Source organism: Ambystoma mexicanum, chromosome 5p (assembly GCF_040938575.1).
Source record: "Ambystoma mexicanum isolate Mex_15411 chromosome 5p, UKY_AmexF1_1, whole genome shotgun sequence".
NCBI classification, from domain to species: domain Eukaryota; kingdom Metazoa; phylum Chordata; class Amphibia; order Caudata; family Ambystomatidae; genus Ambystoma; species Ambystoma mexicanum.
The window spans coordinates 723,991,952-724,008,030 of record NC_090930.1 but is presented as its reverse complement, the minus strand read 5'-3'; the positions used below and the strand labels follow the sequence as shown (position 1 = coordinate 724,008,030).

At 46.5% G+C, this 16,079-nt stretch overlaps 1 protein-coding gene across 5 annotated transcripts in view; it reads left to right on the top strand.

The window, feature by feature from the left end:
- The window catches only part of AIFM1 (apoptosis inducing factor mitochondria associated 1), a 909,880-nt gene that overhangs the window by 418,781 nt on the left and 475,020 nt on the right, over positions 1–16,079 (top strand). For all 5 annotated transcript variants that reach the window (XM_069613095.1, XM_069613094.1, XM_069613093.1 and 2 more), the window contains one exon: positions 789–879. In XM_069613095.1, coding sequence (XP_069469196.1) covers positions 789–879 — 91 coding nt within the window. The remainder of the gene's footprint in view (positions 1–788; positions 880–16,079) is intronic.

Below are 16,079 nucleotides of genomic sequence, written 5' to 3'. Positions count from 1 at the left end.
TCTAGTTACCCAAATTAATTTCTCCAGGGGTCTTGCGGGATCCCATGTGCCCTCTATGCCACAGCTCAGATATAGTCTGAGAAGGACCAAGAACACTGAAGTTCCTTCAAGGTCCTTTAGTAGACTTTCTCTATTATAAAGTAGGGCTTTTTCAGTTTCCGTTGCCAGCTAGTTGTCTAACTAGTAGTTGTGATAGAAAAGATCAACTTTTGAAGTTGCTTAGCAATTTATTCTGCAGGGATATTGTTGAGGATTGAGAGATTAGGTATGGCTCAATAGTTTTTCTGCTCCTTAAATCCAACTGATGTTTAATTTACCAGAACTGCAAATAGGCCATGTTTGGAGAGATTGGAAGCCACCTACTTGCTGCATGGCATTGGGTATATAGTTGAGGCTTTAAAACAATTCGTGGTGTGGATTTAATTATGAATATGAAGCAAGTGTCAACTGTGGAAGGTAGGATGTGTGAAAAAGTGCTGGTCCCTGAAATATCCTGGATTGTTTCACATGCATTAAATTTTGGTTCGCTATGGAAGGTATTTTTCTCTCAGTGGATGGGAGGGGACTGTGTAACACTGCTCTAGTCATCTTTTTCATTTCAGATGTCTTTATTGGTATAAGTATTAGTCAGTAAAACAGTAAAAATTAGATCTAGTAATCAAAAACAGACAAATCATGTAAGACCTATTTATGCATGTATAATGTATGGCTTTATTAAATGGTGGAAGGTATTAAGTAACTTAATGGTATGCAGAGTGTTCAGATTAAAATTTAACATTTTCTCTCAGCATATATTTCCAGCCTCCATCTTTCTATGTGTCTGCCCGTGACCTTCCCTTTGTGGAGAATGGTGGAATTGCAGTCCTCAACAATAAAAAGGTTGGTGCACAGTTGTACACGACAATGCTTGCTTTTTACGTTGGACTCTTTAATTTCAGGTTTATCTGGTGGTATTTATAAATCATGCAAGGATGTCTCAATCAGTTAAAAATGTGTATACCTCTGAAGCAAATTGATGATCATTTGAAACTCTCAGCATGATTCCACATTTAAAAAAAAATGGTATGAATAATTTGGGATTTATGTGGTGCAAGACTACTAATGTTAGACTTGTAGGTGCTTTGATCAGGGAAGCTAGATTTAGAAATAAATGCAAAATGAACATATTGTTGGCAAGTTGATTGTGTGACAGAAAGCACATTCTGGAACACATTCTATTTGTCTTGTTTTGGTCAGAAATCTCTGCCTGTCTGCCATCAATTAGTGGATGGCATCTCACTTGCTCCTGCACACCCCCTCTAAGACTGAAGTTCTGTTAATCCTATCCAAACAGACTCTCTTCTCTCCCTCTATTCTATTCTTCTCATCCTCCCTTACTCTGTTTCGGCTCGCAATCTTGGTGTCCTCTTCGACCCATCTCACAACGTCTCGCTCTTCATCTCCAAATAAATGCAGACATCATCTCCTCAACATCAGCAAAATAAGACACCTTCCCTCCACACGGCTAAGCACCTAATCTCCTCTTTATTCTCTCGATCTGACTAAAGTCCTCAACTTCGCTGTCTGTTCAACCTTCCCCGCTTCACCTCCACATCTGCAGCCTGTAGTCGGGCTGGGTATCTATGAGACAGGGGGCAAAATGTTAACTAATTCTCATCTTTAAAACTATACATGGACGTGCCCCACCATACATTGGCCCACGTCACTCCCTACTCTCCCCCCCTCACTCCCTACAGTCATCCTCTGCTCACCTCCTTGCCCAACTCTCGTGCTCCTTGCGCTCCTTCTGGATTCCGCTCTTTTTCTCTTCGCCCCCTTACTCTTTAATGCTCTTACCCTCTGCACTACTCCCACTCTTTAAATCCACCTCCTAGCTCGCGACCTTTCTGTAGAACCACTTACGCATAGCATTCTATGCCACCACATCTCCCTGTTCTTCTCTCCCCCTAACTCCCTACGCCCCACAGCACATATCCCTCTTCCCTTCATCCTAAAACTTGGCACTTCCTCCACTATCCACCTCCTATATCATGCTCTACTGCCTGTGTCCCTGGTTCGTGTTTCCACCTCCCCTGTGTCATCTAGTGTTGTATCCACATCCTCTCCCCCATTGTTAAGGACACTGGTCCTCAGCTCTGCAAATCAATGCTAAAAAGGTTTGTAAGCATTTTTGTGCCAATAATGAATTGTTTTCCCTGTAATTTTCATTCAGTAAATAAACAAAAATCTGAAGCGTTACTCTAACCTAGTGATCTAAGCACCCTGGTGGCCATTGTAGGAAAACCACTCTAAATGTATTACCGAAGACCTTTTCAGAAATGACACCCACTGCCCTGCTGGATCTGAGTCACTGTTTTTTTTTTCCGTTGCTCCTGTCTATAAAATGATTGCAATCCTCTTCTCTGTAACCGTCTCACATTCTTTTCTTTGTTTTCCTAGCTTGTGTGTTCTCGGCCAGGCTTCAAAGCTGATGTAATCCTTCCTATAAAAAGTCTGTCGATTCCTCCCGTCCCTCAACCTTTGGCAGTTTAATCTCAACTGTCTTCTTTTAATCCTTTTAAAACTTTCCCTGAATCTTGCACTACTTCACCATGAACAGTACCTGCAGCTGGTTTGAGAAGATGCGGTTGACCCAGTATACTCTTTTGCAAGTCCCTACCTTTAATACATCAGTGCCTCCAACCATATCTTCTCCTTCCTTGTTCTTTATTATCTCTGCCACCGTTGGTGCATGCTCATCTCTGTCCAGTTTGAACATTGAAGGACAGCACAAAGATTGCGATATCAGCAATTCTGCAGACCTCATGCACAGTGACTAACTACTATAAATGTTAGGTAGATTTTCCTGGAGTAAATTTCTTCCCACTTTGTGTGGCCTCATCATTTTTGCTGATGTATTGGGTTTTTTGTACCAGGTGAGTGAGAACCTTTTTCCACACTCCATCATTCTTTTACTCTGTACTCAGGGACCCCTTTTATCTCTTTTTAATGCATTCTAATGGAGCTATGCTTTCCACCATCTTTTCTGGCATCTACCTTTTACTATTGCAGCATAAAGCACTTTGTGCATAGTATTGTTGGAAGCTCCCTGAGCTTTGCTTTCTATTTTACCTGCGCTAACTATTTTTACCATGGCAGGGGTGGACACCCTTTTGTTCATCCTGTATTGTACTTTGTGAGCTCAGCACACTCCACCCTATGTGGAGTGCTGAGGGAAACCATTGTCTCCCTTTTCTCACTGTTACAGTAACTTTTAGTTACTGTTACAAGTTCATCTGACGGGCTGGTGGCGGTGTACATTTCTGCACGACTTTTGTGGACTTCTACCGCATGCTGACTTCGCAGCGTAGTAGGGAGAACAGGGGTCACCATTTGCCTAAAATGGTGGCTGTACTTTATGTCCTGTTCACAATGACTTGTTCTTACTTGAGCTTTCTACCTTCCTGGGTGGGGGATGTCTTGATGGGTCTTTTGTCTTTTGCCAGCTTCCTTTGGAAATCCTGCCAAGTCTCTCCCTGAGTGCCTTCTGCATGAAAGGCTTGAATGGTGATTGGTGGGCTCAGCCAGTTTTCTTGCATAAAAGGCAAGGGTCCTGGAGCTGAACCTCAGTCAGCCATTGGACTGAAGATCCAAAGAGGAATTTGTATAAGGACGTCCCAGCGATGTCCCAGCGATTTCCAAGGCACCCCCAGAGCTGTTGAGTGACTGCTAAAGACCCAACCCCAAATTCTGAGCGATAGGGAAGATCTCTTGAAGACTACTTCCTCCCCTGGAATTGTGGGCCTAACCTGTCTCAACACCACTTAATTTATTGGCCATCCCACAAAGAGCTGCTATCTTCCCGTGCTGCAAACTCCCAATACCCTGGGACCTGTGCCATTTTGCAGTGCAACGTCTTGCAAAACTTTTTTGTGATTAAGTGCAGAGAGGTAATGACCATGTGGGGGTCATTGTCTGACTTGAGCACCATCCAGGAGCTAACACAGGACTGTGTTGCTCTGCCGTTGGTTGCCTGAAGGAGGGATAGCTGTCTCGGATTCCTTTTGTGTACCGCATACCGTGAAGATGCCTGAGAATGCTGCATGGTGGCTTACAATAGTTGGCTGCTCTGCATATGTTTAGATGGTGCGTGTTTGTGTAGGATTGGTTGCCGGGGTTATTCTCTATCCTTGGTTTGGCATAAAACCTGACACACTGCACCAAGAGATTGGTTAACTGCTGAGACTTGAACCTGAAGCAGCCAGAGGACCATAACTGCACCAGCATCAATTGGGGCCTTGAATGCTCTGCTTCTTTAATGACCAGAAGGAACAATGTCTGGTAATTCTTTCCCTTGATCCGGCAGGATCCTTTATTCATAACTTTTTGTTGTAACTCCTCTGTGTTGCTTGACCTTTGGAATCGAGCACTGCATCCTCCTGGTGTCCCGGCATGTCTGTTGCCTCTGCTGCACTCCTTGCTCGAAAGTTCTTCTCCGTAGAGACCCTAGTGCTGTTTGACTAGTGTAGGGACCTCCAGCGGCATGTTCTGCTGCACTTTCTTCAAACCCTCATTTTTGACCCCTCGGATAGGCCATTCTACCCTCAGCTAGGCTTGTTGGTCTGCCTCCTGGGGTTAGTGTATTTCTTTATTCTTCTGTTTTGTTGACTACAGCAGATTTCCCGCCTGCTGTTTCAAGGACTCAACTCTGCAGCCTTTTCAGTGGGGTGGTTCTGAGTTATTTTTTTCATCACTACTTTTTTGCACAGTTTCCTCAATATTCCTGGAAGTGGCGATTCTGCTCCTCTGAAAAGGGCAGGTCTTCCATGCTGGTCCCTGCTTATCCAGTAGAAAACCACCACCACTCCTGCTTCTGATACTATCTCTTCAAACTGTGAGCCTTACTTCTCTGAGCCAACATCTTCATTGGATTTTCCTTTTTTGGAGATTCCCTTACTCATGTGAGGGGGATTTATGTTCTTCCGTGGCTCTAGGGCTTCAGTACTCCTCTAAACCATCCCTAACCAAACCATGACTTTACCTGCCGGTGATGTCACTATTCACCTCCTCAGACTCCTGTCCTGGAGAGTGGGAAGACACATTCTGTTAAACTTCTTCTGACAGGTCCCCTTATCTCTAAAAGCCATCTTTGGTTTCTGTGCATTGAGCGGGGGCGAGGGGGAGCACTTGGCAGCCTTCTTTACCTCCACTGAATAACATTTTGCCATTGGCTTCCATTGGGGGGGGCGAAGGGTGAACACTGTTGGGGGGGGGGAGGGGAGCATTTGCTGAGACCCGTAAACCTCACCAAAAGTCCATTAAGACTTTGTGTATACTAAACTATATTTCATAATTCTGTTGGATCAATAGTCTATATTTTTCAGTTTCTAAAAAGCTTTTTTCTGGATTACTTATCTTTGTATTTTAGTTATACATTTATTACAATGAAGAATGTTTACGGCTATTGTTAGGAAAGATTTGGTGCAGTACCCTTTGGGTGCGCTACAACAACCTTGAGTTCCTGGCAATAGGAACCCAACCTTTGGTATAAGTCTGCACTACACATGTTGGTAGTGTGGCTGAGCAGCCAGGCTTATCTCAAGAGGGGTCAATGTGAGCAGTAGGGTGGTTACACAGTGATTTACAGAGACAAGTATCCAAATAAACACTTGCACTCAAGGTTTTTTGATTAAACCATTATTAATTTAACAATCAGTTTGCATAAGCCTTCTTCAGAAGGGGCAATATAATAGTAACACACAAATACACTCCAAAATACACACTTAGTTTCTCTAAATCAGCAAGTGCCCATTTGGGATGGCACACAGACACTTCCTAAACCCTCAGGTGACTTAAATAGCTCGGACACTGTGGACATAAATATATCACTGGTACATTTAGAGCAATACTGAGATTGTGTCAAAGTAAAGAGTTTTTAGAATACAACAAGAGATCACACAAATATTCTTAAGCAGGTAAGTACTTTTTAACCCCCCCAAGCCAAAGTAAGTTAGCCCTTTCCTGGAAGGAAGGTATAAAACACAATCGGAGGGGAGAAGAGTCATTCAGGGAGCCAGGCCAGCAAATGTCAATTGGGCAAAAGTCTAGGTGAACTGAATCACTACTTGCTGGTAAGTAAAATTCAAATGGATTGTGTCCTCCAATGTATTCCTCATCTTTGACATGTAATGTCCACAGCAGTACTGCTTTGGAAGTTTTTCATCAGAGGGCGTCCTGTGTCGATAGCGTCGGGTCGCAGGCCTCCGTCGAGGGTCACGTCATCGGATGTTATAAGTATCACGCACAGCACCCATAACCCCAGTTCTGTTTTTTCCCCAAACGTGTTTGCTTCGAGAACTTGGCACGCCTCATGTTATCTATTTCAATAATGTCTTCTTCTACCCTGTCGACCCCACGGTCAGCAAAGTGCCGGGACTGTAAATCCAAGATGCCCATCATGGACCTGCACCGTATCTGCTTGTGGTGTCTGGGCGAGGGTCACGACACTGACAACTGCTCGAAGTGCCAGTCGTTGACTGCCAATGCCTTGCGGGAACTTATGGGGAAGTTGCAGGTAGGTCGGGTATCCAAACCCTGTAAATCCAAAAAGACTACTGGTCTTTCCACCGACGACTTGAGGGGTGACTCTCCCCGTCGGAGGGAGTCCAAGGGATCTCGGTCCCGGAGTGGTTCTCGCCACTCGCCTTCGCCATCCTTGTCAGATGATGGCTCCACGAGGAAAGCGACTTGCCCCACTAAATCCTCTACTCCGGAGGAGTGGGAGGCACTTAGGGAGAAAATGCTGGAGATTTTTCAATCTCAGGGCACTGTTCCATCTGCGCCTTCGGTTGAAGCTGGCAGGGAACGTTCTCGGTCAGAGGCTTGTGCGCCTTCGGGCCAGTCAGTTGGCACGATAAACATCGGGAACAGTCGAGGTCCCGCTCGGACAATGCTCCGGGAGATCGCCAGAGACGTGCCAGATCTAGGTCGGAAGGTGTCGAGGAAGGCGTTGACACTGTGGGCGCTGTGTCCATCGGGACCTTGCGCTCTGTCAGGCACTCAGAGCCCTTGTCGAAATTGAAGCCCTCGGCGCCCTTTGAGGCTCCTGGTGACACTCCTGATGCTCCTGACATGGTCTTTTCTGAGGCCAGTCAGATGGAGGATCTACGTCAATTTTTTCATGATGCCAGTGGCCTGGACACATCACCTGAGATGGAGTTTGGTAGGCCAGAGCCTGGGGCTCATGATGAATCCTGCTATAGGAGGTTGATGTCGAGAGTTAAGGAGTACCTGGGGTGGTTCGGCCCTCGATTTGAATTCGATCAGGATGACCTGACTTTCGTTACTATTCCTTTTGGTAGAGCGAGAGTAGCGGCCAGTCGCGCCACCGTACAGGTCCTCATGGTGGACGGTGAAGAGGTGCTCAATCCGCTCAAGCAGCTGCCTCTTGCCTTCAGGCGCTGCTGCAGCCGCTCCAAAACAGCTGAGGCCAGGTCTCATTGTTTTCCGGTTGGGGGCAGACTGTCTCAGCATCTCGAAGAGTGGCGAGCCATTACTTCAGATGCGTGGGTTCTGGGAACAATAACCCACGGCTACTGCCTACCCTTCCTAAATCGGCCTCACGACAATCGACCGGGGAAACTCTTTGAAGATTCCGGGTCTGTTCGTTGTGCAGGAAATCTTGACCCTGCTGGAGAAAGGCCCTATAGAACTAGTACCTGTGACGGAGAGGAGCAAGGGTTGGTATTCCCCATATTTTTGGATTCCCAAGAAAGACGGAGGACTGAGACCCATCTTGGACTTGCATTGCTTGAACAAGTTCCTCAGGACGGACAAGTTCCAGATGGTCACTCTTTCTCAGGTACTTCAGGCCCTTCGACTTCAGGATTGGTTGGTGTCATTGGACCTACAGGATGCTTATTTTCATGTGCCGATGCATCCAAATCACAGAAAATACCTGAGGTTCGTGGTTAGCAGTTCAAAATTTCAGTTTCGGGTCCTGCCATTCGGGTTGACCTGCCTGAGGGTCTTCACCAAGCTCGTGGTGGTGGCACTGTATCCCAGGAGAGGGGGGGGGGGGGGGGGTTCACGTCTACCCCTACCTGGATGACTGGCTGATCCGAAGCCTTGGATCATCTCAGCCTCACCTGCCACTCCCTTCACAAGCTGCACTTCTCCCTCAATTTCAAGAAGGCGCATATGACACCTTCCCAACGGCTCCAGTTCATCGGGGCTGTGTTGGATACATCCTTGGGGGAAGTGCTCGCCACCCAAGGTGAGGGCTCATCACATTGTCCAGATGGTCAACAAATTTCAACATGCCCAGAGACAGCTGGCTTTCGAATTTTTAAGGTTGCTCGGCCTCATGGCATCCTGCATTCTTCTGGTGCCATAGGCCAGACTGAGGATGAGATCACTTCAATGGGCTCTCAGGACGCAGTGGTCAAAATTCTCAGGCAAAATGTTGTATCTGCTTCAGATTCCATGCAGATCTTCTGTGGAGGGCCAACAAAGGGAATCTGATGAAGGGAGAGTCCTTTTAGGAACCATGGCCGGCTGTGACAGTAGTGACGGATGCTCACGCCAATGAGCTGACCACCAGCGTTCGTTGGTCTCCGTCTGAGTCCAAACTCCACATAAATCTTTTGCAGCTGAAGGCCACCAGGCTGGCCCTGAAGTCTTTTCTGCCGTTTGTGCGCCAGAATAGTGTCCTGATCATGACGGACAACACAGTGGTGGTGTAGGATCACTCCCGCTGTGCAGGGAGGCGATGCAGCTCTGGTTCTGGGCAATACAGCAAGGAATCTCACTCTCGGCGGTTCATCTGGCCGAAGAGGAGAATGTGGCGGCAGACACTCTGAGCAGGCAGAGCACAGTCTCCCACGAGTAGGAGTTGGCTCAGGAAGTCCTTCAGGAGATCTTTGCCCTTTGGGGAACCCCTCAAGTGGATCTGTTCGCATCTGGTGCTAACCGGAAGTGTGAGACTTGTTGCTCAAGGGAATTTTCTCTGAGAGGAGCTTTAGGGGATGCGTTTGTCGTGGATTGCTCATTCCCACTTCTGTACGTGTTTCCTATGGTCCCTGTAATTCCTCAGGTTCTGCGGAAGTTTGGGGTCCCACATGATCCTAAATTCTCTGGATTGGGCCTGGAGACCGTGGTACCCGGACCTTCTGGAAATGTCCATCTGTCCTCAACGCCATCTTCCCCCCACAGAGCATTCTCCCTCTCCTCTCCTCACACTAGGGCCACAAGCTGGGAGGCTTGTGAAGTGTAGAAGATGCAAGCAACTCTGCAGGAGCAACCAGGACGGGTTCCAACTGAGAACAAGTAAGGCTACAAGACAGAGGCAAGTTATCTTAGATGTTACAGTATCTTTGGTTAGAAGAAATGGTTCCAGCTGGATTCTGTACCTGTGTGGCTCTGCAGATCCTTTTGTTCCTTTGCCTTAGTCGTGGGGACAAGAGGGAGGACTTCTGGGGACTCCTGCAACACAACAGGACGGTCAGCGACATCAAAGGGCAAACATCAATTCAGTGTCACTTCGGCATTTCAGCTCCTTGCGTCTGACAGCAGATAGCAACACTGCGTTTCTTGGATACCACTTCAGACTTTCCTTGCTTCTGAGGTCCAGCACTCTGTTGAAGTGGCTCAGGCTTGGTCAGTCCTGCATCAGGTAAGTCCAGAGGATCTTCCCAGCGCTCGGGTCTGATCCACTCAATTTGGTGTTCCTCTCCCTGGCACTTTGGTTCCAGCAGCAGAAGTACAGCCAGCTTCGAGAGGATGTCCAAACGAGTTCACTTTCGAGTTGATTGGTCCCACCAACTCAAGGGGAGAAGTCGTCCTTGCAGGGCTTCTCTAGTCGAGGTGAATTCAGAGCTTCAGCACAGCAGCAGGGCTTCAACGGACAAACCAACGGTCCAGGAGTTGCAGCAGGCGTCTCTTCCAAGTTCTTCTTCGGATTCCTTCGTCCAGTGGTCGACTCTGCCTTCCAAGCCAAAAAGCCTCACCTTTTATGCAGGTTTCTCCCATTCATTCCAGCATAGCTGTCAATCACACAGCAGGGTGGCTGCCCTTGCCAGAGAGCCAGTAGGCCAATCATCTTTGTGTGCATTCAGGGGATTGAGCACAGAGGGTTTCGGGCACCACCCTCACTTCCTGCACCTGCCAGACCTACTGGAGCCAGAGGCGGACCTCACTTGTGAATCCCGCCAAAGACAAAACAAAGGGACCAAACATGGTTTGGCACACGAGTAAATCTCAAGAAGGACCTTTCCAGCAAGAAATGGCGGAAAAAGACGACCAGGGCGATTTTGACAAAATGGGCACCAATGGGTGCTTTACTGCAGCTGCGAATGCAGCCCACGGTAAAAACTCCCAATGGTGGTTAAAAGTAAACCACTGCCACCAGCCCATAATTGTAGAAAGGGTAACATAAAAAGGTTACATGAGAAACTAGATGAAGGGGATACTAAGTAACCCCTCCAGCACCCTATTGTAAGATGGTGTGTGCTGGGTCTAGAAAGTTACAATTGTAAGTGATGATGACTATGGTGTTTGTCAGACTCCCAAGACCAAAAGAACCACAGAGTTTAAATCACAGTAAAATGCTTGAGAGAGTGGGGAAAAGGGCTCTCTCTCTCCCCAGGTTTTAAATTAAAAAAGTCGTAGAGTCCAGCAAAAGTGATGGGGGTGTCCAAAGTAGACCGGAATTAGCACATTTCTGAAAATTCTCCCTAACAGCTATTTTGTGTGGCCCTCCTTTTGTGAGATAGAATAATACACTGTAACTTAAAAGTAGTTATTGCCATGACTGCTCTGACCATTGTACCACTTGGGGAAGTCAACCAGGGCACCGCAATACACAAGATGGCTAAGAGAATTTGAACGATGGGCAGAAGCAGAGAACAGTATGGCGCAATGTGGCTACTAGATATGTAACCAATGAAAATGACACCTATGTAGCTTGGAAATCACTGGTTGGGATATGTTCCATCCCTCGGGCGATAAGCCCCCATGAAAGCCCAAATGTTGCAGTGCAATTATATGTAATTGATGTTAATATAGAACAAATGCCGGAGACGCAATTCTAAGCGGACCCTCAAATGCTGCCGCTGAACAGGGCACATGTTAAGCTGGCCACCAAGACGCACCACTAGGATTTAAATTTCCAGGTGTTGCCAGATACGTGAAGACGGTTTCAGTTTGTGGTTGTTACTTTGTTGTTAAATTACAGGGAATGCCCACATATGTGGAATTGGTAGTAAATCATGAAACGGTTGATACGTGTGTAAATGTTCAATAAGAAATGGCAATAAAAACCATTTTAAAATAAAAATAGCTCATCCAAAACTTTTCTTGATGTCCTAGAAGGGACGCAGCAGTCTTCCTTCTTGTATGGCCAGGTTACACACTACTTGACAAACTGCTGCCCATGCCGGAATACATTGTAGCTCCTGTTTAGCATCATTTTCTATATTATAAAAGTTTATATATAAACACACCTTCCCGCCATACTCTCCACACTTCACTCAACATAGTCATATTTTATCTAGTGCAGTAATTCTGCTTAAAAACTCTGCCAGAGCTAGCCGGGCCCCACGCAATGCCTGTAGTCTATTTTTAGCATAAGCTGCATTCTTTTTGGCACAGAGCTCATTACCATGCTCTGAGAAAACAAACTACAGTTTAACAGTTTTACAAATGCAATCAACTAAATAGTATTTAAATATAAGGTGCAAATAACTATTTTCATTTAATGCCTGGCTACGCCTATGTGAGATTATTTTTGCATGAAAAAAGCTGTCTCAGTGCTGTAGTGCTTAGAGAAGTCTTGCCTAATTGTAAATCGCTTGGGGCGTGCAGGAAGGCGTTAGCTCCTCCCCAACATTACCTTCTTTTGTTACTTCTACAGTAACAAACTCATCCACACCCGACATATCTACAACCCCAGAAATATTAGTTGGAATTTTGCTGTTTATTGTATGGCAAGGTGTTTTAGATCCCACAATTGATCTCATCATCTTTGCACTATTAAGGACTATATGAACACAACATCTGAGACCCAATTGGCACATGCAGAAGAGAACCAAGAAGAACATGATCACAGGAACCAGTAGTTTTACTGCTGCCTACAGCCATGAGGGGACCCAATCAGAGGCAAGCGATAGCTATCTGTGTTCTGAACTCCACCTTCTTTCTTCATTTGAAGGCCCGCTGTATTGCCATTTTCTGCTCAAACTTCCAGTGCTACGCAGACGACACTCAACTCATTTTCAGGCCGTCCTCAGCCACCTCCTCCACCTCTCTCATCACTGATTGCCTAACTGCCATCCAAGATTGGTGTGCCGCCAACGATCTTTGTCTTAATGCCAGCAAGACAGAGATCCTCCTCATTGGCACACCATCACCTTCCTTTCACCTCACTCTCTGGCCAGCCTCCCTTGGCCCTCCTCCTATCCCCACCTGCGAGACCAAGAACCTTGGTGTCACCTTTGATTCCACACTCTCCTTCTCTGCCCACATCGCTGATGTATCAAAAAAGTCAAACCTCATACTGCACATCCTCAGAGGTATTCTTCATTTCCTCTCATTCCCCCAGAAGCTCTGTCTCCCAAGCTCTGGTTCTCTCTAAGCTGGACTATTGCAACAGTCTCTTTCTTAATCTACCTGCCTCTACTCCGCCCTTATCCAGAACAGGACTGTGAGACTTGTCCTTGGCCTCAAGCCCTGGGATCGTATCTCTCCAGCTCAGAAATCTCTCCATTGGCTCCCTGTGGATGCAAGGATTAAATTCAAAACCCTCTGCATTGTCCACAAGGCTTTCTGGGGCCTGGTTCCAACATACCTTCAGCTATCCCTCCGCAAATACTTCCCATCTCGAGCACTCCGCTCCTCTACCTCTAACTCCCTCAGGGTCAGTCGTTTCTCAAAGAAACGAGCTGGGGGTAGATCTGTCTTCGGCTGGGGCCTCCCTCTGGAACAGCCTCCCTGCCACTCTAAAACTTGAGGAGAACCATCTCCGGTTCCGGAAGCACCTCAAAACCTTCCTCTTTGCTTCTGCCTGCTCCTCCCCTCTCCCCTGTTGATTCTGCTCTCCCTCGGCACCATGCATCTGGCCACCCTCCGTCCTCTGGGCCCAGGTACCTGCTCAACTTGCCACCCTCACGCACTGCCTCTGGGCCACCCCCTGCACTGGGGTCTGTATCTGTACCCATACAGCCCTCCCCTTTTCTTCCTGCACTTGCAGACCTACACGGCCTGCTGCCATAAACCCAGCACTTGCCACTTGCTGGCTGCGCTCCCATTGTTTGTTGCCTTTTTATTTATGATTTTATTATTATTTTTGTTTTTTTCCTTCTCGTTCCACACTCTCCTTTTGTTCCCCCTTCCATGCACTTCTCCCCCTTCTCCCTCTACCCTGCATTTGCACGTTCGCAATGTCACTGGGCCTAGTAAGATCGTTTTTTGTTCTCCCCTGTTCCCTTGCCCTGCCTGGTCGCGCTCTGAAACACTTGTGTATGAGCGCGATAGAAATAAAATATCAATCAATCAAACCTAGATTGTGCACCACCTTAATGACCTGGGATAGTGACCCATTATCAGAATCCTCCGGGGGTATAAAAGTGCAGCAGCTGCTTGTACCCTAGGAACAAAAAAAGATGAAAAAGAAAGTCTCTGCTGAGCTAAAAGGCTGATACGCCTCAGGTATTCCTCGGAGTTGTGCGGAACAGTCTTTTGAAATCGCCCTTTTTCTGGCAGCATACCAAATTCTTGTGTGATCTGCAAACTTCTTTCTGCTTCTTTAGGTGCTAGAGTGGCTGTTGGCATCTCGAAAGGCATTTCTTCTCCCTTCAGGTGTTCTTCCAGGATTACTAGTAGCACTGAGTGCAGGGTGGCCAGTGAACGCTTGTCACTCCGAGAGTGGGAGGTGCAAGTAGGCTTGTTGGCCACAAACCCAGTAGTAATCCATCACCGTTGCCATACCTTTCGTCATATCGGGGATCACAAGAGTGTGGTTGCACTGTGTGTTTGCGCCACCAGGAACTGTTCCTTCATTGACTCTATGGCTCTATGTTCCTGCACTGGCTTCTTCATTGTTGCAATCCGTGTTAGCCTTGTGATGTGCTGGGACCATTTTTGCGCACACAGAGTCTCTATTGGAGATATTGCTTCTCCACTGTGCTCGATCAGTCCATCTGCCAGACACATCACTGTGGTGCCCTGCGGCATTTTGTGTTCCTATTGCATAACTCTGGGTCTAGATCAGTGCTCTTCAACTGCACTCTGTGTGCCTGGAATGTGCCCTTTATCACCTATAATGCAAGATGTACCAGGCATTGTGCCTCTGTGATTGGAACTGCATGTGGAACTAAAACCTTAGGAGCCCCTGATGCTTGCGGAATAAGTGCATACACGTAACAGCTTTCATTGATTATATTCCTTCCTGCAATGCGCATATCAGACACCAGATATTGGAGGATTCTGGGTACTCGATATGAGAAATGACGTCAAAGCCCATCCCTTGATATAAAACATACATCATTCATACTGTGAAAACAAAATCAAAATATCGAGGCTGAGTACCCCAAAAGGAAACACACTGAAAACGGGTTACAAAGGAACATACAAAGTACTTTATTTTATACTGAATCCAGTTACTAAGAACAGAGCAAAAATCAGATGGCTATCGGCCCTCAGTACAACACAACGAACTCCAGCGTGGTTCAATGTGTTCAGTGAGAGACGCTGTACATTAGAATGCATTGGCTTTTTATACTTTTTGTGAGCACGATGTCCAGCCCCACTTCGGGTTAATATTCCACTAATACATCACTGATCTAGGGTTCATGCCAAGTCTCGCACATCCGCATAGGACTGGTTTGCTTTTAATACATATATCAACAAGCCTATACGGCAACTGTGTATTCTGGGATTTTCCATGTATGTCTTCTTAAACATTAATGCAATGTATTTAAATAAGTGTTCTACGTTCAGTATTTGAATACATTGTTCTTATCGTATACTCGTGGATTAGTTTCATTGCACGAGTAATCCTTTACACACAGGTCAACGAAGGACAAGGTCTCAGTTCACGACCTCAACAAGTGGCCTGCAGGCAAGTTACATACTAGCTACGTACAGAGGTCAAGACGGCCATGTTGTATTTTGGAATGACATCGTCCACCAGTTTAACTCGCAGGGTGACTTTTACAAAGCAAACCTAAAATGGCGGATTTACCTAAAATGGCGGCTTATATTGATTCTAAGGTCAGGACCTTGCAACTCGGATTCCTTCGCAAGCGACTTGTGAGCAGCTTGGTGTAGGCCAATATACATATATTTATTGCGATAGGAGGCACAATATCATTTCTCTTTTGACAATACTTCCCATTTCATTCGTCTAAGAAAACCTGTAGGGGGTGCCTGGCAAAATGTGAGCCATTTTGGATTTCGTTTTTTATAGACATATTAGTATTTTTTGAAACTGTCAGCCCCCTCCCCTTTATATGGCCACCCCGTATAACATGCGTACCTTCATCCACCCCCAACAACCACGACCAGTGTCATACAAAACAATTATACTACTACATTTCTACAGTGCATAGCATCTTTATTATCACTATCCCTACATAACAGAGGTCGATCAGCCATCTTTGCTTGTTCCTGGAGAGTAGAAAAAGGGTTATCAAGAAAGGGAGAGAAAGAGGGGGGACGGAGGGAGGGAGGGAGGGAGGGAGGGAGTGGAGAGATATACCGACGGCGATTGGAGTACAGAACACCACCTCATATGGACCTTTAAACCTGGGGCTGATCAGTTCCCCAGGTAATAATGGTCCAGTTGTAATATGGGCAATGCTGTGTATGAAACTGTGGTCTCACTTTGCACAGGGGTGGTCACTATTTCTGCCCCTCCCCCCCCTTACCGTGCCCCACTACCGCCTCTGTGTGCCTCCGTCCCGCCACCTGGTCATTTATTTATCACCCATCAACATATAATGTCTCCTTCCGTCAATGCATGAGCCGTTCATCAGAGTGGAAAATAAATAAAACTCCTGTATATAATCCGGAGTTGCTAAAACAGGGGCCATGCAAATAGCGTA